At 44.6% G+C, this 21,412-nt stretch overlaps 1 protein-coding gene across 1 annotated transcript in view; it reads left to right on the top strand.

Moving 5' to 3' along the window:
• MEP1A (meprin A subunit alpha) overlaps positions 1-14,587 on the top strand; it is a 47,264-nt gene extending 32,677 nt beyond the window's left edge. Inside the window, exons 10-16 of the mRNA XM_053223396.1 lie at positions 3,115-3,336; positions 4,106-4,255; positions 7,034-7,249; positions 8,560-9,033; positions 9,769-9,942; positions 10,462-10,762; positions 13,782-14,587. Of these exons, the coding sequence (XP_053079371.1) occupies positions 3,115-3,336; positions 4,106-4,255; positions 7,034-7,249; positions 8,560-9,033; positions 9,769-9,942; positions 10,462-10,762; positions 13,782-13,938 (1,694 nt within the window). The 3' untranslated portion in view covers positions 13,939-14,587. The remainder of the gene's footprint in view (positions 1-3,114; positions 3,337-4,105; positions 4,256-7,033; positions 7,250-8,559; positions 9,034-9,768; positions 9,943-10,461; positions 10,763-13,781) is intronic.
• The last annotated feature ends 6,825 nt before the right edge of the window (positions 14,588-21,412 follow it).

The raw sequence follows: 21,412 nt of genomic DNA, 5'->3' as shown, positions 1-21,412 counted from the left end.
ATTTACTGGCCTTTCTTCCTCCTGTACCCCTCCTCCCCTTCCTTCTCCTCCTTCTTTCTTCCTAAATACCTCTCTCCTCCTGCCCCCAGCCACATTGTGCAAGGGATAATACAGTCTTATTTCACTTATTGTTATGCAGGTATGTTATTCTAACAATTTCTGTTCTGTTCTGTAGTTTCTTTAGACTTCCTTGGCATTACCTTTCCTAGTTGTTTGAGACAACTAAATGGTGCTCTTAGGTATATGAAAAACACTCTTTTATCGAACAGCTTCCCAACGTGCTGGGAAGAAAGCCAATACTGTGTTTCTGAAAACATCTGGTTTTTAATTAGGACTTAGTTCAGGAAGGGGGAAAACATCTTTTCTTGGCAGCAATAGATTAATAAAACTCCCATGTATTAAAATGCCTTCACCATTACCAATCGTGGTTTTCACAAAGCAAGTAATTGTCTTATAATTATCGGTTTTATTTAGATACCAGTTTCACGTATGGGTTCATATACGGCAGTGCGTCTATAATGATTCGACTTTGAGGGACTTGTCAGAACCACGATTAACCCCCCCCCCCACTTCCACTGATCCTACCACCGAACCACTGAGCTAAAGTAATATTTTTCTTCGCCCTTCAGTCCAATCTGGAGATATGTTAGCAAGTATTCACCCGGACATGAAATAACAGATCAAATTTGATGCATTTGTCTCCTAGATGTAAGTGTGTTAGAACTGGGTCTGCGTAGGAGGGAAAGTAGACTGGGGGTCATTGGTCCAGGGCACTGGTGGACTGCCTGTATTTGCCTCTAGGCTTGACTTTCTTACCTCCCTGTACATATACTTGGTTCTGCTGAACATTCATTAAGGGTGCAGAGAACGTTCACATTTTTCAGTCTTGGAGAACACAACGGTTAGTGTTTTAATACCATGTTAGGCCAAATGATTTCTCTTTCTCAGAGGGAGCCAACGCATTTGACAGGGTAATTTTCAGACTGGCTCGGCTCTTGGCTGAACATGAATTGCTCAACACATGTTGTTTATCTCCTCCCTATATTTTCAAATTCCATATATCTAAATTGCTCACTATCTCTGGAGAACTGCTCTCAAATGAGACTTCGAACTAATAAGACAGTAAGGGAGGGCGCTATTATGGCTCAGGGTAATTTATAACTTTCATTGCGTCTCATCTTTCGTAGATGACAATCTAATTGTTCAACCTAAGAAGATAGTATACTGGCAATGTAGTTCTCTCCCCAAATCTGTCTCCGTCTCTGTCTCTTAAGCCAGAAGTGTGTTTTCTGGATCATTTCTCTCCCACCAAGGAAAGACCTCAATTTCTGAGGTCAAGCAGGATTCCGCAAACTACAGCTTGTGGGTCATATCCACTTTCTTTTGTAAATAAAGTTTTATGGCAACACAGCCATGCCCGTTTATTCACCTATTTCCTATGGCTGCTTTTGTGCTACAATGACAGAGTTGAGTAGCTGTGACAGAGACCACATGGCTCCCAAAGTCAAAAACATTTTCCGCCCGACCCTTTACACAAGAGATTTGCTGACTGGCCTCTCTGGGGTACAAGACGGCTCCCTCTTTGAGGCTCTCAGCTGCGAGTTCCCTGAAGGCAGGACCTGGCCCATCCTACTCACTGCCAGGGGCCACCACCACTTAGCATAGCTCCTCAGATATAGATAGTAGGCACAGCAAAAATGTGTTGAATAAAATTTTAAAAATTACTCAAAACGTTTATGTCGTGAAGCATTGTGAAAAGAATCCTTGAGTAGTAAAGAATGAAATGGTCTATTCCAACCCGGTGATTTTAGTTAAAGTTAAGGAAAACCTATCCGGTGAATTTGAGAGTGCTTTTCTTAAGGTTTCATCACAAGTCACCAGGAGATCCCAGACCAAGCCTCAGTCCTCACACTGGCTGGATGTTCTTTCTAGTTCTATCCCTTAGGGTAGGACAACCTAGGGCCAAGTGCTCTGGAAGGAGTTACTTTCCCCTTCTGTTTGGCTCACTTGTTTCTTACAGTCCTGTGCCACCTTCGAAAATGCTTTGCTCCCTTTCAGGTTAAGTCTCCACGAAATCCCATGAATTGGGAGGATGAAGTGTTGGTATTCTCATTTACAGTTAAAATCAAGTTTTGATCAGCAATATTTTCCTTTGCTATTTTGGATGGAAAGCCAATTTTGCGCTTCCTATTTTATTTTTCTGTCCATGAGGCCATTTCTGGAAAAGGACGTGAGCCTTGATTGACAGGATGCCCCTTCCTTGGCAGTACTGACCTTTCCTTCTGCCCCTTGAATTGACTTTCTAACCTATGGAATTGGTACAGCTTTTGGTGGATGAGGTACTTGCTTATTAGCAAGATGCATCAATCCTGAATATTTTTCTGAATTCACAAATTTCCTTTTCCTGACTTTTGGAACACCTGCCTCTACTTTAATGTTTTATCTTCTCTTTCTTAAAAGCTTATACGTACACACACACACACACACACACACACACATTTATTTATTCATTTATTTGTGAAATGAATCTTTGATGTAAATGTATACAAATATTTAATAAATTGTATGCAAATTTATAAATTAATTATAACATGTGTTTTTATATTTATTTTTAAATATGCTTTTGATTTTTATAAGTGGACATACTATTATATAATAAATTAATGTAATTAAAATATGATTTGTTAGGGGCACCTGGGTGGCTCAGTCAGTTAAGTGTCTGACTTTTTTTTTTTAACATTGATTTATTTTTGAGAGACAGAGTGAGACAGAGCACGAGTGGGGGGGGCGGGGGCAGAGAAAGAAGAAGAGAGAATCCTACGCAAGATCTCAACTCAGGTCTTGATCTTAGGGTCGTGATATTCAGGCCTGTGTTGGGCTCCACTCTGGGCATGAAGCCTACTTAAAAAAATTATTTGTTGCTATTAATTAATAATATGTATTGATATTATGTACATTATTCTAGTATAAAATATGTTAAGTATACATATATTTGTATATTTAAATCAAACGTTCATTTTTTCTTTGTGGTCTCTGCTTAAGTATCTAGTCAAAGGGGGCACGACAGGGGAAACGATATAACTAAAAAGGACCCGTCGATGCCCTCTCTGATAGGTTTTGAGCACAACTTTAACACCTACGATGACAGCTTCATCACAGACCTCAACACGCCCTATGACTACGAGTCTTTGATGCACTACGAGCCTTTCTCATTTAACAAGAATGAAAGCGCTCCTACCATCACGGCCAAGATCGCTGAGTTTAACACCATCATTGGGCAGCGCCTGGACTTCAGTGCCACTGATTTGGAGAGGCTGAACCGAATGTATAATTGCAGTGAGTACTGCTGGGTCTGAGAAGTAGGTAATCGAACCTCAACAGAGCTTCCTCTGCTCCCCCAGTTTCCCCTATATTTCCTTTCACTATTCTTTCCTGTTCTAGTGAAGGACAGTGGACAAGCCACATAACTTTAACTTATCGCTAGATTAGAAAAAATAGTAACACCTGCCTCACAAGATGGTTATGAAAATCAGTTACGTGGTTGTGCTTTGCAAAGTAAAAGTATTGGACCAATGATGTAAGAAGCTGTAATTGTCCAGCTTCTTTAGCATCCTTTTGAATGGTGCATCATTCTGTAAATCTCAAGATAGGGGACAAGCTTGGCAGTATTTTTTATCCTGCAAAATTCTTTACCCAGAGTAGTTGTTCTAGAGCAATCTACTGCTCAGAGATGGGATGTTTTCTAAAATGACTCTACTAGTCTTGAGAGACACATTCTTTAATTCTGTTCAATATGGATGTACAGAAGACTTACTACATACAAAGATCTACTAGGTACCTCCTTCTTGATCTAAAGCAGTTCTTGGTTGGCATTTATAGCAAAGCATGATGACAGGTCTTTTTATCATTTGACTCTGTGAGGTGGGTAGGGCTGCATCTATGTTGGATGTCCTAAGATGTAATAGAGGACAGCAGAATTTGCATTTGAGAAAAGTCAAGAAAGTGTGCTGTATCTGAACAATGAGGTCTTTCTAGCACAAGACATCAGGTATTTGAAATAAGAGGACTTAAACTTTAAACCAGGTGACAAAAATATCATTTGCAGCCACAACTCACACCCTTTTGGACCACTGTGCTTTTGAGAAGGCAAACATCTGTGGGATGATTCAGGGGACCAGAGATGATGCTGACTGGGTCCATGAGGACAGTTCTCAGCCTGGACAAGTGGACCACACCTTGGTGGGACAATGCACCGGTGAGTGAAGGCAGAAAGTAGGAACTCTGCAGTGGTTCACCAGGTTCAGTCAGGGAATGGCAGCTTACATGTTTTGTCTCAATTGCAATGTTAGTTGTCCAACATGGAAATCTGAACAAGCACAAAGAACATTTCTCGTATCTTAATTATTAGCTCAACAAAAAGCATGCAGGTTCTGGGCGTGCAACAGAAAGATGCACTTAGGTCATGACAAAACTAATACAGACATGTGGTTGCTAATACATGATTTTGTAAATAAAGGTCATGTCTCTAGAACAGTGCCCTCCAATTGAAGTATAATACAAGTCACATACATAATGTGAAATTTTCTAGTAGCTACATAAAAAAGAAACAAGAGAAATTGTCTCTAGCTACACATTTTATTGAACCCGATATATTCAAAATATTGGCATTTTGATATACTATCAATATTAAAGTTATCAATAAGCTACTCCACACTTTTGTATTAGGTATTTGAAATCTGGTGTGTATTTTACCCTTGTAGCACATCTCAGTCCGGATTGGTCACAATTCAAGTGCTCAATTACCACGTTTGGTAGCCGCCATATTGGATGGCACAGCTTCAGATCGTTCCTAGGTGTGTTTTGTACAGTGAAAAATTCATAAAGTCAGATGGGCCCGGACAGGAAATCTGGCCCCACCACTTGCTAATTGTAACCACAGAAAGTTGTTTTTGTTGGTGCCTTTTTTTTTTTTTTTTAAGTCTTCGCTTTTGTCAGACTCTCTGAGCATTCCAGGATTTTGACACTTAAACATGAAGATGGAAGGAAATAATGCATACAAATCCTCCGGCTGCAGACCAGCAGCTGCCCTCTCTACTTTTTTTCTATCTTCCCTTTCTGTCCAGAGGTTCCATTCATTTTTTTATTTCTACTTTAGCAGCCTTTTATTTAGTGCCTGTCTTAGAAAAAAATCTCAACCCTATAGATTATAGTCAGTTTCTAAAGACTAGACTGTTACTGCCTGTGGGAGTTGGTTATATTTCCTTCACAGAAGGGACCTGGCTTGTCACTCAGTTGCCAGGCCACTGGGCTCAGAGGTTGTAAACAATTGCCACTCTCCCTCCAGCCTCGGCAAAGGGTGAAAGTCTCTGTCACACATCATATTACTAAACACATAATCTCAAGTGTCCAAAGGGTGATCTAAGTCTGAAGTTCCCTCTAAATTCCCATCAGAGCTTCCCACCCACTCTCTCCCATGGGCTGGCTGACAGGCCAATGTACAGTTTCAGGCTAAACAGAAGGGTGACCTTCATGTGAGAAGTCCCAGTACCCTAACAGGAACAATGTCCCAGCACCTTAATAGGAAAGGAAAGAAGAAATATCTGAAAAGTTTTATCAGGTTAGCTTGACAAGCCATTATGCATCTTCCACGGGGGACATTTAATGGGAGTGTATTCCCTCTGCTAGAGGGCACCGGTGGTGGTAAGGTAGATGTATAGACTTAAAGAGCACAAAGGATCCCTTGGGATAGAAGCCACCTCCCATCTGAAACCAGGAGAGATGAATGGGCACCTTCTAGTTAGAGGCAGAGCATGGGCAAAAATTCAGGTGCCCCGATTCCCAAGTCTGAGTTATTGGACTTTCATTTCCTACCCCTCAGTGCACCTGGGTGAAATTCCTCAGCAAGGACCACCTGGAGACCCTCTTAGCCATGTGACCTCTTGAATTTGACCCAAGCACTCAGTAATTCACAACGCAGACAATTCAGGCTAGTAAGTTCAAGTACTCAGAAGAACATGCAAGAAAATATCATGTTTCCCGATATAACATTAAAGCCATTATGATATTGTTAAGCTTTGTAGAAAGCTTATTTAACCACTGATGCTTGCTGCCATTGGGGAAGGTACAGTGCCCCATGTATGACACTGGATGAAGCGGAGAGTCATATTGCCAAAGTACCTAGAACTGTACTAGAAGCTCACTTCGTTTGTACTTTGTGAGATATTTTGAGTGGGCTGTTTGGTAAGAAGTTGAACGCTGTGGTACAGCTTGAAGGACTTCTTTATATGCAAGAATTGTTCTTTGTGGTTGACTTTGATGTGCTGATTTTCCATATGACATATTCCTTGAGCTGCCTGCTTCTTTTGGGGGAGAGAGTTCTGAGGTTTAGGAGTTGGACAAACCCCAGCCTGGTTACAAATACAGACATTTTGCACCCTCCTTTTCAGTGTTCTTTCGAAGGTTTCCTTACAGGCAGGAGAAATCTTCAACTAGTCCCCTTAATATGCCTCGAATGCCCCTTCTTAAGGCACAGTAAGTGTGATTCTTTACCATCAATAATACATCCAATTGCAGGCTAGAAACAGGTGAGACTGAATCTTTATTATCATAAATATTTAAATTCCAGTTTCCAAATATGGGGAGCGCACAGTTTGTTATACAACCAGAAGTCAGCTCTTTTCCTTGGAATGAATCTCTAATTCAAACAAGAAAGCCAATGAGGAAGATAGAATTCATCTCAGAGATGAATTTGCTTGAAGCCCATGTCTCCTTAAGTCAGAAGTATACATTTCACAAGCTTGGTGACAAAGGCATCAGAAGAGGCACTGGGGCGCTGGGGCTTTAGCTGGGGAGTCAGTTCACGGAGACACAAAGGAGACTTACTGACAAGCCATCTTTGTTCATTTTCCCCAGTAGAGTTCTAGCTTGTGTTGCCTGGATAATGGCCGTTGTTCACTATTTCACTTGGCTGGCATCCAGGGCCCCCTGGGGTGTGGGCAGCTGGAGATGGGTCACTGGGGTGCTCTCGCCACAGGTGCCGGCTACTTCATGCACTTCAGCACCAGATTGGGGGTGGCGGAAGAGGCAGCCCTGCTGGAGTCACGGATTCTTTACCCAAAGAGGAAGCAGCAGTGCCTGCAATTTTTCTATAAAATGACAGGAAGCCCTTCAGATCGACTCGTCATCTGGGTCAAGAGGGATGACAGCACGGGCGACGTTCGCAAGCTGGTCAAGGTGCAGACCTTCCAAGGTACCTAGAGACATTCATGCAGGGGCTGATTTGGCTTAAATCTGGGACCCTGCTCCTTCTTCCCCTTTCCCTTTCCCTTCTGTTGCTCCCTTCCCCCCCCCCCTGCTTTGTTCCTTCTCCTCTTCTTTCTCCTCTCCTTCTTCTTCCTCCCTTTTCCTGCATCCCCCCCCCCCCCCACTCCTGCTCTTCTAAGAGCCCAGCATAATGTCTGGTATGTTTTAACCCCTCAGTGAATATTTTAACCACTCAGAAGTCAGAAATAGCATCAAAAATTTAAGTGAGGCTGAAATACACTTTTGCAAGAGGTCCTAGACCCTCAAGATCCTTTCTGGTTTCTTACGCTGTCCAGCCCAGGACCCCATGTTCTAGAATGACCTCACTTCTTACTCAGTTCTTTATTCAGAATTATTACTTCCCATTCAGTCTCAGGAAAAAAGCAAATAGACCTAGTTTTCACTAGAATGTGAATATCTGGATAGTAGCAACCCTGATTGTATTATTTGCTTCCTGAAAGAGGATGGATCCCCTACTTGGTGGAATTTCAGATAATATGGAAAACAGAAAAAATTAGGTGTTAGTGGGTGAGTCGGTTCTGCATAGGGGAGATCCAGCTTGTCCTGTATATGAACATTTAATGTAGAGTCTGTCATATATCTCTCTAGCATCAAGTCTTAGGTTGGACCATATGAAGTTGCCATTATTTGACTTTGAGTTTACAAAATGATTGTTTTATATGGTTCGGACTAATATTTAGGTATTCAGTGCAAACATTAGGGGCTGGGGTGCATTTATACCATGAAACCCATGGGGAAACACAGAACCTATGGAATTTAATAATAATGGAAAACAAATTCTGGTTAAGATTTGAATATGAGGGGTGTCTGGGTGGCTCAGTTGGTTAAGCATCTGACTTTGGCTCAGGTCATGATCTCACTGTTTGTGGGTTCAAGCCCTGTGTCGGGCTCTGTGCTGACAGTGTGGAGCCTGCCTGGAATTCTGTCTCTCTCCCTCTCTCTCTGCCTTTGCACTCTCTCTCTCTCTTTCTCTCAAAAATAAATAAACTTAAAAAAAGATTTGAATATGCATGTGAAAATAAATTATAGTGTATCTTTTTATAGTTATTTTCCTTCAGTAGGTATGTGACTTTGGAGAAGTTCCTTAACCAGTTTATAACAGTATCTACCTCATAGGGATGCTATGAGGATTACATTAGATAATTCATATAAATCTCTTGGCCTGGTACCAGATTCATAGTCCGTGCTCAATAAATGTTGGCCACAGTTGTCACCAACCTTATTCTCTGTCCTTAGGAGATTTGGACCAAAATTGGAAAATTGCCCATGTGACACTTAGAGAAGAAACGAAGTTTCGCTACCTTTTCCAGGGCTCCAAAGGTGACCCCCAGAACTCAAATGGGGGAATTTACCTAGATGATATCACCCTGACGGAAACCCCATGCCCCACAGGCGTTTGGACAGTACGGAATTTCTCGCAGGTCCTTCAGAGCACAGTTAAAGGAGACAAGCTCCTGAGTCCTCGATTCTACAATTCAGAGGGATATGGTTTTGGGTTGACTTTGTACCCTCATGGCAGAGCAAGCTACAGTCCATCTGGCTACTTAGGAGTTGCGTTTCACCTGTGCAGTGGGGAGAATGATGCTATCCTGGAGTGGCCAGTGGAAAACAGACAGGTGATAATGACAATACTCGACCAGGAACCCGATGCCAGGAATAGAATGTCCTCAAGCATGGTGTTCACTACCTCTAAGTCCCAGACATCTTCAGGTAGGTGCTCTAAGATCTGCCACTCGACCCAAAAGGGCCAACAGATGTGGTTCCCATCTGTGTACAAGAGGTCAACACCTCCTCTCACATTTCCTCTTCGGGTGTATCAACAGCATAGTCATGTGGGAATAGTCAGCTGAAAATTTTCAATGTCATTGCATCTCCCTTCTCTTTTCAGAATTTACTCTTCAAGCATTTACTAAGGACTTGCACTGGGCCAAACTCAGTGCCCTGTACCCAGCATAGAAGCAAATCAGGCAGTTCCTGCTTCGTCTAACTCAGTCTAAATGAGAGGACAGAAACGGCTAATCATTTATCAAATACTCAGAATTTCCTAGCCTCTGTGCCGAACTAATGCACTGACTCCTAAAATATTAGTGATCGTCAGCATGTCAATGAAACAAGTTTGTATCAATAAAGAAATGCACAGACTTTTTAACTTTCAAATGAAGAACCTTAAGCCTTAAAAGGAAGAGGCTATCGCCATCCTGTCTTTCCCTCTTCACTGAGGAAGTGACCTAGTAATGGACAAATGACCATTCAGAGCTCTGGTTGTCTGCCCCTCCCCCTTCCCAATTCTGAGTTTTGATTCTCCTGGAAAGCATGAATAATCTGATTTTTTCCAACTTGGTTTTTTTTTTTTTTTCTAAGAAAGCTCTATATACTCATTAAAGACAAGTTGGAGAGTGAAGTATAAAGAGGTAATGTGATGTTATGTTACCTATAACTTTGCAGCCATAAATGACTCCGTCATCTGGGACAGGCCGTCGATTGTGGGATCCTATCATAAGGACTGTGATTGTTTTAGAAGCATCGACTGGGGCTGGAGTAATTTTCTCTCCCACGAAATGCTAAAAAGGAAGAGTTTCCTTAAAAATGACGACCTTATACTTTTTGTGGACTTTGAAGGTACTTTTCCTGATTTTCCTGAATAACTAAACCTATGTTCTGGGGCTTCTACTGATTTTACACCGATTTTTAAGCATCTCATGGGGGATAGGGATTGTTTTGCGGACCAGGTTAGAAAAAAAAAAAAAAAAAGATGTGCTCTAGGAGAGCTATTGCTCAAGGACTCTCATCTTTATTTTAACAGTCCTTGGGAGAAACTAAAACTTCAGTGTCATCTTTTTTTGATAATTTATCAAATATGACAGTTTGTTGACTTCAGTTTAGTTTGGGTCAGTGTATCTATGCTAGCTTGGTGCTTCTTTTTCAAGCTGGATAAATAAAAATGTGATTGCATTAGTTTGAAAAGAAAAACAGCTAGCATGCGAATCAGCCGGATTCAAAGCCACCTCTCCATGGCACTGAAGGTGATGTCCACGAGGGATAGGGGTGGCCCAGGGAACTTTCTCCAGAAGTGGAAGTTAATTGTAGTCAGATATGAAGTATAGATGTTCCTCACCGCCCTTTGTCTAATTCCTCAAGATATAACCCACCTTCTCCAGACTGAAGTTCAAATTGAAGACACAAGGCTGATTCCCCAAGGCCTCGTTCTCCAGGGCCGGGAGCAGCAGACCTCAGAAGAAGGCACAGGAAAGGGCTTGTTAGAGAAAGCCCTACCCAGCAACCTGGACCAGGGGCAGCCCAGCCGACCGAAGCGGTCAGTGGAGAACACAGGCCCCTTGGAAGACCACAATTGGCCCCAGTACTTCAGAGACCCATGTGACCCGAACCCTTGCCAAAATGAAGGCATCTGTGTGAACGTGAAGGGGATGGCGAGCTGCAGGTAGGCTCCCTGGCCATGTTGGGGGGGGGGGGCGGGCAGGCGGTGGGTCAGCAGAGGTGAGCCCAACATTTGCTTCCCCCTGGTAAAAGGTTAGGACAATGACTACATCAGATGGTCAACTGGACGTGTCAGTCCCTGACTCCACAAAGCTGTGCTCTGAATCAGTGGGCCTGTGCTGTCGGGGCACAGAAGGGGTCCTGCCAGGGCAAAGGGGTCCCACATCTCCTATCTCTTGACGTTTATCCCTTCCCCCGCTCTGGGATGTGATCAACAGGGTCTTGAATGTTGTGATTTTGAACTCCACTGCAGCGCTCACAAAAGTTCCAGGGACTTTCTACTCCATGACCTGCCTCAGTGGGACTTAGGGCCAAGCTTATGTTTACTGACTGCCAATGTTGTTAATTATGATTTCTGTTGTCTGTTCTGTTGTACTATTTTTATAGCTATGTTTTTAATAATAGTAATAAGGACATCTGATATTTTTTGACTGCTTGCTCTGGGTCTTGGGGTCTCCTGAGTAGTAAACATGCATACTCTAAATTATTTGTCACATCCACCCTGTGACATAAGGACCCCCCTTATCCCCATTTGGTGCTTAAGGGAGCTGAAGTTTAGAGAGGTTAAATAATTTGTCTAAAATTACCCAGACATCAAATACTGAAGCTGAGACTTGCATCCAGGTCTGTCTGTCTGCACGGTTCGCTGTATTTAATTGTCCTTTTTATAATGTTTGTTGTTTGCATAAAATATTTCATGAGAGGATATACGTGAGGACAGAAGCATCGATTTCATCTGGCGGGATAGTAGCAGAGGTAGCGACCAGTCTGCTCAGGTCAAAATACCTACGTTTCTTTGGAGTTCTTTTCAATCTCCACTTTGTTTCTTCTTCTGTAAACTCTTAGTTTGAAATAATTTTAGATTTACAGGTACATTGTGAAAATACTGCAGAGCTCCCCATTCCCTAATGTTCACATCTTACCTAACCACAGTACAATCAACAAAGCCAAGAAATGAACATTAATGCAACAAAATAGTGTTAACAATAGCATTACACCAAACTACAGACCTTATTCAGATCTCTCCAGTCTTTTCACCAATGTCCTTTTTTGTTCCAGGATCCGGCATAGGGCCCCACATCATATTTAGTTTCACCCTCCTTCAATCTAGGACAATCCCCCAGTCTTTCCTTCCCTTTCACTACTTTGACAACTTTGAAGAGTACTGGTCAACTATTTTGTAAATTGTTCCTCAATTTGCATGTATCTAATGTTTTGTCATGAGTAGGTTGAGGTTGTACATTTTTGGCAAGAGTCGGGACACCTGATGCCAATGGGCGTTATGACTGGTGCTTCTAACCTTGATCATGTGGCCAACGGGTGTCCGTTCCTTACTCTGTTGCTAATATATGTCTTGGGAGAGACATTCAGAGATCATGCAGCATCCTGCTTTTCCTCAATTCCTCATCCGCTGATGTCAGTGCCCATCGGTGAAACCGCAGCAACAATACCTCTGTAATATTCCAATGGTGATTTCTCATTCCCCCCAATCCCTCCGCATTCATTAAGTGACATTCTTCTGTAAAGAATAACTGTCCACTCCTCACCATTCATTTATTCATGCAATTACTTATTTCTATCGCTAGGGACACACAAATGTTGATTTTATTCTATGGGCTATAGTTCCATAATGCCAGTATTTCTTATATTGCTCATATTGTCCCAGCCTTGGCCTTTGGGAGTCCTTCCAGACTGGCTCTTGTGTCCTTTTTGCACACACTCATTTTTCCATGAACACAATTTTACCTTCTGGCACCACAGGATACTCCAGGCTTATCTTTTACTTTCCCTGTCCCAGCCCTGGAACGAACCGCTTTTCCAAAGAGCCCTGGTTCCTTTCATTGGAGAATGTCCTCCTTGTAGAGGGCTCCACAGCCATGGATCTGCACTGCTTAGCTGATAGGTCCTTGGATGCCAGATTTCCATATTTCCCAACTGGCTTCCTCCTCAGAGTAAGGACAGCCAGTGGTTTCCACTTGTGTGTCACCCTCTGCTAAACCCAATGATTCCTTTTCCACAAACCTACAGCTTGCGGTATAAGCTCCTCTAAGGTAATGCGAGGGAATTAATTAAACTGTATTTGGAGGGTACTGGGCCAGAAAAAAGATTGAATGAACTTGCTGTTATGCACTGATTTGTAAGAAGCCAACGTCTAGTTTGGAGGAAGATAAAATAGTTCCGGCGTTAGTAAAAGCAGTCCGTGACTTCTGATTGTCACATTCCACTCTGTGATTAGACTTTGTGGTGAGGAGATTGTTTGAAACAAAGGCTAGAATGGCTGCCATGGAAAGGATGAAACATCCCCCTCAATGCCCTGCTTCTGAGGTTAGTTGATCTCTGTACCAAATGACATTAAAAAACAAACCAGCAAACCCAGGGGGTGGCCATTGTGTGCCTACTGCGTACCAAACATGACAGTAAGCACAACGTGCTCACGATCTGGCATATTTCAGGGCAGCCTGGGATACAGGTGACAGGATGCTCATGTTACAGCAACATTCAAATTGATATTGTTGGAAGATCTTGGGCTCCCACCAATGCACTGAGCCAGACTCTTTCTGGAGAATTTCCCCTATAGCTTATAGCCCGAGCCAGTGTGGACAGTGTATTCTTCAAGTACCCCAAACCTTCCTCCTAAGCCTTGCACGTGGTGGCCAAGAGTCCCCGGTCTGGAGACGGACCTCCGGAAATTAGGCTTTTAAGTGTGAAACACTAAAAAAAGTGTGACCTTGAGCAAGTGATTTAACCTTTCCTGCAAGGACAGGATAATAAGAATAAGGATAATAAGATAATAAGGATAATAATAAGGATAATAAGAAGGGTCTGGGAATAACTACCACCTCCTAGGGCTGTTACAAGGTTGTATCGACTCATGCAAAGCCTGGAACGGGGCCAGGCACGTGGAGCTGCTCCGCCAGAGGCTCGGGTGGCTCCCATACTCCTCCTGTGTCCTGTTCCCCTAGGTGCGTCTCCAGCCAAGCCTTCTTCTACACGGGGGACCGCTGTCAGGCCATGCAGGTGCACGGCAGCCTCCTGGGCCTGATGATCGGAGGCACAGCTGGTGTGCTCTTCTTGACCTTCACCATCATCAACATCCTGTCTCAGAAGCCAAGGCAGTGACACGCCTGCTGACAGCAGCCAGATCACAGAAGCACCTTTGCTACTTCAGACCTTCCTTTCTGGGCCTCAGCACAGTTTGGGGCAATTTTTAGCAGCCTTGCTTTGAATAGGCCTCCAGCCTCTGGTGTGGCCATAATGGTTCTTCTGCCCCTGATTCCCACATGGTTCTGTGACCCTACCGTGTGCTCCGAAGGGATCTAGCGTGTCCTGGGACAGCATCCAGGACACTTCAGTGCGAATCACTTATTTAATTGGCTGTCTTTCCCGTAGACTGTAAGCTCCATGTGGGCAGGCCCTCATTTATCATGTTAGCTCCAATGCCTGGGGGCACACCTGGCTGGCACATCATGAGGACTCAATAAATACGAATGAATGAAATACTAATGAATGAAGAGCTAAGTTATAGAAACTCTCACTCCTACTGCAGATAAAATAGATACAGTGATACTTGTATGTCATTTATATTAAAATCAAATACTTATTTTTCATCAGACACCATAGTACTCAATACACAATAGTACATCAGACACAATAGTGTCGTGGGTGAGAGGAGCATTCCTCCTTACAGCAGACTTAATGGCATTTGCTTTCTTCCTCCTCTGATTCTAAAAATAGGTCTTTAATAAATTCAATAAATATTGAGTCGGTACCTTCTGTGTGTCCAACATTGCATGTAAATTTGTGTGTGTGTGTGTGTGTGTGCGTGTGTATGTGTGTGTGTGTGTGGAGAGGGAGGGTTGTCCAAAGCTCCCTCAGATCTGTTTAAGTTTAAAGTATATTTTATATACTGTTCATGTATAAAATTACTATATTAATAAACGGAAAGTATCTGGTAGAAGAAAGTTAAAATTTTTTTAATGTTTATTTATTTTAGAGACCGAGAGGGAGAGAGAGAGGCTGAGTGAACAGGGAGGGGCAGAGAGAGAGGGAGACACAGAATCCAAAGCAGGCTCCAGGCTCCAAGCTGTCAGCACAGAGCCTGACATGGGGCTTGAACTCACAAACCACAAGATCATAACTTGAGCTGAAGTTGGACGCTTAACTGAGTGGACCACCCTGGCACCCCAAGAAAGTTTTAAAGAAGTACTTTTAGATGCCCTTTCTTTCTGCAGTTCCTAAGGAGATAAAACTGTCTGGTGCAAGAAAGTTCCAAGATAGGTCAAGCCACAGGAAAGCTGAGATTCCCATCCCCAGTTGGCACAGACACCACAGAGGGCTGGCTCTGGATGTTTAATAAAGGAAAATACATCAAGGAGCCTGAGTGGTCCAGGAGTTAGGGTACCAGCTTCCTAAGTACACATTTTATGGCCATTCTGTAAACAAACATGAGGGGTTAAGAAGAATCCCTTGAATAGAAAGGTGTGGGGAAGGTACGTAGCAGGTGCAAACAGCACCTCTTGGGAATGACTCTCTAGTCTGAGTGCGTCAGTGTCCCTGGGGACCTGGTCAAAGCACAGATTGAGGGCACCACTGCCAGAGTTTCTGACTCAGTAAGTCAAAGGTGGGTCTAAGAATCTGCACTTCTAGCACATTCCCAGGTGACATTACTGTTACTGGTCCCTGGACGGCACTCGGAACCGCGGCTCTGATGGAAAACGGGTCTGGACGTCAGATACCTTAGACACATCTAACCAGCCGTGCAATTTCAGTAAAGTCACGTAAGCTCTGGGTCTTAATTTCCTCATTTGTCAAACGGAAGTAATAGTGGACCACCTCCTCTCACCCCACTTTAACACATCCCGGGGTGCAGAGTAATAAAGTGGGATCATGGGTCAGAACGTATTTTAGAGTTGAATGCGTGCAGATGTTACCTTTTAGTTTTCAGACCAGATGAGACCCTATCCAGCCACCAGCCTAGACTTCTATCTCCAAAAACCAAATTGAAAATAAACAACTTCCCTATGGGCTTTGCAGCCTACGAACCCACACTGCCTTTCCAGCTAGGCCTGGAGGTCGTTCCCTCCACAACCTTCCAGTGTCTCACCTCAGAAGGGAGCTCCGCGGGGCACCTGGGTGGCGCAGGAGGTTAAGCATCCTACTCTTTATTTCGTCACGATCTCACCTTTGGTGGGTTTGAGCCCTACACTGGGCTCTGTGTTGACAGAGGGGAGCCTGCTTGGGATCCTGCCTCCCTCTCTCTCTCCCCTTACCCACTCACACTCTCTCTATGGCTGTCTCTCAAAAATAAATAAGTAAACATTTTAAAATAACCTCGTCAAAACGACGGTAAGAAGGTACCAGAGTGAGGGTCAAATATTTTGATATTTCTCTGTAGGTTCTCACAACCAGTAGCACACCTACTATATAGGTGCATCTCCATTGATGATTGATGGTCATTTCTATCGGTTAAGAATTGAGTACCTCATGGACTGGACGCGGCATTTAGCTTTTCTTTGAGCCTGAAGTTTTCAATCATTCCAGGAGGGTTGGAAGATATCTTATTCTTCTGAGGTGTTGGGGTGGTGATGGAAAAAATAGGCATTCGTGACAGGCGAGAGAAATGCACATTTCATCACCTCTGGGCAGGATGGGATTTAGACGGGCAAGGTGAGAAGGCAGGAAATTCTCTGTATCTGGGTGCTTGGTTCCTTGGTCTTAGTGGGAAGGAGGCAGAGTAGTTTGAACATCTGAAAATGTCTCGTGCTTCCCCTGGCTTCTCCCATCCCTGGTCCTTTCCCCTTCCCCCAACCGGCTCATTTCCTTCTGTGAAGTGGCCTGGGCCGATCTGGCCATCCACCAATGTCAAGTTCTTCGGTTATATCTGGAGCATGTGGGTGGGAGAAGGGCTCGGGACCTACATGCCTTTACTTCAAATGTTACAATGAAACACGATTCTAAATTCTGTCACACATTAACATATTTGTCATCCATCAAGCCCCACAAAGGTCATCTAACTTGTTTTGTAAATGTAGTGAAGTGTCTGCTCTGTGAAGTTGCTCTCCAACGAGCATCTTAGATTAAAGGTTCATTCTAGGAACGTGCAACCAAATAATTTGAAGGCCAGGAACAGAATCGTCCAGCTCACGATCTCTCACCTGGGCACTACTGACATTTTAAGCTAGATATTCTTTGCTGGGGGCTGTTCCGTGCATTGTAGGATGTCAGCCGTGTCCTAGCCTCTGCTCACTAGACATCGATGCACCACCTTCCCGGTTACAAAGACTGAAAATGTGTCTAGATGTTGCCCAATGTCCCATGGGGGCTAAAATCATCCTGGTGGAGAACCACGGATCTAACTGGATCAGCCAATGGAATATTCCCTCAAGTGAGGAAAATCAGAACCAAATATAGTTGTAATCCGAGATTCTACTCCACATTTAGTTCACTGGGCCTGGCAGAATTTTGTACCTATAAGTGTTTGATAATTCCATTTTATTGATGCAAAGACGAGTTCATCCTTTATACTACACCACCCTCTGGTGTGGTTTGCGATAGCAATATTTAAAAGTTTTTGCCATAGAGGGGCGCCTGGGTGGCTCAGTCGGTTGAGCATCCGACTTTGGCTCAGGTCATGATCTCGTGGTTCGTGAGTTCGAGCCCCACGTCGGGCTCTGGGCTGATGGCTCAGAGCCTGGAGTCTGCTTCCGATTCTGTGTCTCCCTCTCTCTGCGCCCCTCCCCTGCTCGTGCTCTCTCTCTCTCTCAAAAATAAATAAACATTCAAAAATTTAAAAGGAGAAAAGTTTCTACCATATGTATTTCTGCAGTACAGTCTTTTGGTTAGGGCCCTTCAAGGCTAACTACCATGGTAACGTTGCAAAGTACTTTGACAAGCGTCTCACCCCCTCCAGCTGGGGATCACAGGTGACCCGAATACTGTATCCTGTGTAATATGATATCGATGCAGCCCTGCATGCAGGCAAATTACAATCTAACACCTCTTCTCCAGGTCCTCCTTTCTGATGAATTATGTCATCCACTTTACGGCTTGGGGGAAACCTAGGGATCCTGAGGTTCCATTCAGATATGTGAGTAAAGTGGGCCGATTCTAGAGAGAATGAGTGCTCTCGTCGGGTCAAAGATCCCTTTAATCTATTTGTCCCCTTTGGGCTACCAGGGAAACTTAATAAGACCAGTAGTTTGGGGAGGGGTGATGTGTGTGTGTGTGTGTGTGTGTACATGCGTATTAGAGTCTGTAAGAGATACAGCTAAAAGTCAGATGGGAGAAGACAGTGAAGACAAAACCCATCTTTCTCCACCTTTCACAATTTGGCCAAAGGCTGGTTCTGCAGTCCCAGAATGGATTGAGACACGGCCTTGTGTTGGGCACAGATTCCCCTGGGCCTAGACAAATTTAGGACAGTTATAACCAAGTGTGACTCAACAGCTCAGTGGAAATCATCAGGAACATTTAAAGCTTTCTGTCCGGTCAAGAGAGTAAAAGGAGAGTGGAAGCATGGGATCACCACCCTCTATTCCCTAAACTGGCTGTCAATCAGAGCTGAAGACAGCCCAGTGCTCTCACAAATGAATCGGAGAATCCAAATAATTCACTTAGCAAATCAGCAGCTGCTTCAGTCTGCATATCACAGGGGAAATCACGACATAGCCAAGTTTATTCGGACAAATGTCTCAATTCTTCACTTGTGTTTAAACGCCACCTTAAAGTACCTGGGTGGCTCAGTCGGTTAGGCGTCAGACTTCAGCTCGGGTCATGATCGCGTGGTTCGTGAGTTCAAGCCCCGCGTCAGGCTCTGTGCTGACAGCTCAGAGCCTGGAGCCTGCTTCGGATTCTGTGTCTCCCTCTCTCTGTGCCCCCCTCTCAAAAATAAATAAACATTAAAAAAATTTAAACACCACCTTAGAAACATACTTCATTTCTGAGAAATCCTTTTCTTCTGTGTGTTTAAATGGCACCCAACACTCCGAAAGTGCTCGATGGATCTCTGGCAAGAGTAAAACAGCATCGCTGGTGACAGGAACCTCATGGAAGTTTGTCTGAATGAAGCCCAAGATTGAAATGGCTGCTCCATTTGGGAAGTCAACTAGGTGGCTAATGTGAGATCTGCTTTCAATAAAGCAACACGGTGGGAATCCTTTTATGGTCCATCAGAGGCCAAAGAAGGAAGTGGACCAACTCCCAAGTTTGCCAGAACACTGGTCATTGTGTCCTGGGCTGGCTCTGTGTGAAATCATAAGGTAAGATTAAGGTTGGAGACGCCTTCCCTTCTCCAAGCTTTCCATCACTACTGCTCTCTCTCTCTCCCATCTTGTGTACTCGGAACTCTCCCTGCTATTGGACTGTACATGCATCGGGTTGCATGAAGAAGCAACAGAGAGAGGTGGCCAAGTGCACATATTCCAGGTCAGACCCTCTGCATTCGGTACCTGGCTCCACCATTCTTGAGCTGTGTGACCTTGGGCGTTATTAACTTCCCTGTACTTAGTTCATTCATCTGCAGAATAAAAAGAATGTCTACTCAACCCAAGGTTACTGTAGGGCTTAAATGAGATTATATGCATTAAAAGCTCAGGACGGGCACCAAACATGTGCTGAGAACTCAATAAATATTGGCATAGATGGATACTTATCAGCCAATTGCATTGGAGGGTAAATTTTATTTCATTTGCTGTGTACTTCTCTCCCAGAGGTTTTTGCACGGTAAGCCTCATGTCTCCTTGAGATTTGGTTTTCGGTTAGAAGGATGTCCCATAAGGGAGAAGGTGGCAGAGTTATTCTGGAAGGGGGGTGGGGTGGGGGCTGTGTAAGCAACATCCCAAAGCATATGACATTGTCCCATGTTCAGAAGTTGCCTGCTCCCTTACACAAGGCCGGGTCAGCATGTTCCTTTGTGCCAAGGATTAGCCTTCGTAGCAATTGGTACTGTTTACTTCTTCTGGGTTTTCTTGGATCACACTCTGGTTGGCCAAGCCAGCAGCCTCCTCTTGAATGAGTGTCCAGAAACTAGACCAAAACTCACCAGCTGGCCTCAGCAGTGGGCTGCGTGTCAGAAAGCCCTGGGACAGCTGTGGGTCCAGCGTGGGTGGAAAATGAAAACCCAGCTTGGCAGTAATTTCCCATGGATGGAGTAGAATAGGGAATCAGGTCTACCCTAGTTCATCCTTTTGAAGGTGTATTTGTGGGAACAGCGTGAAGGCCCTGTAAAAAACGGAAGGCATCCGTCTGGCTTCCTCAAACTACCTTCCAGACAGACTGCTGTCTGAAAGGGGAAACCAGGTGATTTCTGGGCTTGCCTTTTGGCTTTGGCTTTGCCTTTGCTTGGGTGCAGAAGATTCGGTCAGTAAGGCGGCGCCCCCTCCGAGGACCACAAGGTGGCGATCGAGCCTCAGCAGAAGCCTGTGGGCCCCGCGAGGAAACCCCCGAGCAGGAGGCCAGCTGTCTGTCAACTGCGGAGCCCAGCTGGAGATTCCTGTCGGTTCCGCTTTGACTCGGACAGACAGCTGCGGGAGAGCGCCTCCGGGCCTGGGCCTGGGAACCGCTCACTGTTCCAGAAAAACATTCCTCCTCGGGAAAGCAAAATCGAACACCTCCTTCCACCGCAACCGGGGGGTGTGGAGGCTGGTTGGCAGGATAGAGGAGGAGGACACGGGATGGCACAAAATGGAAATTGCTTCCCAGAAGGCGGGGCCCGCGACGCTCTTGGAGGTGCTGTTCAACGGAGGAAGTGAGCTGCGAGGACCGTCTTCCCGTGACTTGCCCCATCAGTTCCTGTTGCTTTTCGTGCTGAGAAAAAGCCTCTTTTTTTTTTTTTCCTGGGCTCCTGGGTGTGTTATGTGTGGTTTGTAACAGTCTGCGGCCTGCCTCCCTGGGACTTGGCTCTGCATTAAAGAATGAAACCCTGGGGCATGATCCGTCTCACCTCTCCCCTACCCCACCGCCCATTTGTGCAGAGGGGACCCTGGTGACCTTGCAACTCTCTCTCTCTTTTTTAATATAAAGTTTTTTTACTTATTTTAATTTTTTTAAATGTTTGTTCATTTTGAGAGAGAGAGAGAGAGAGGGAGAAAGAGGGGCAGAGAGAGAGGGAGACACAGAATCCGAAGCAGGCTCCAGGCTCTGAGCTCAGCACAGAGCCTGAAGTCAGGCGCCAGCCCACCAACTGTAAGATCGTGACCTGAGCTGGGGTCGGATGCTTTAACCCACTGAGCCACCCAGGTGCCCCATAAAGTTTATTTATTTATTTTTGAGAGACAGAAAGAGAGCGAACGGCGAAGGAGCAGGGAGAAAGAGAGAGAGAGAACTCCAGGCAGGTTCCACACTGGCAGCGCTCCACGTGCGGGGCTCGAATTCACATGACCTGAGCGGGAATCAACGGTGGTCGGACCCTTAACCCCCACAACTGACTGAGGCAGCCAGGCGCCCCGCCCTTGCAAGCCTTCATCCCAGAGTTTAAAGGTCAAAGGTTAAGAACGGGTAGCTAGAAAATCACTTAGAAAGCAGCAAAGGTGATGATAGCTACGTTGTGGGGGACCATGTGTCCCCCCCCCCCCCCCCCCCCCCGCCCCACGGGAAA

The sequence above is a fragment of the Acinonyx jubatus genome, chromosome B2 (genome assembly GCF_027475565.1).
Source record: "Acinonyx jubatus isolate Ajub_Pintada_27869175 chromosome B2, VMU_Ajub_asm_v1.0, whole genome shotgun sequence".
NCBI lineage: Eukaryota > Metazoa > Chordata > Mammalia > Carnivora > Felidae > Acinonyx > Acinonyx jubatus.
Note: the sequence above shows the minus strand (reverse complement) of the source record. Positions and strands in the feature narration are given on the sequence as shown.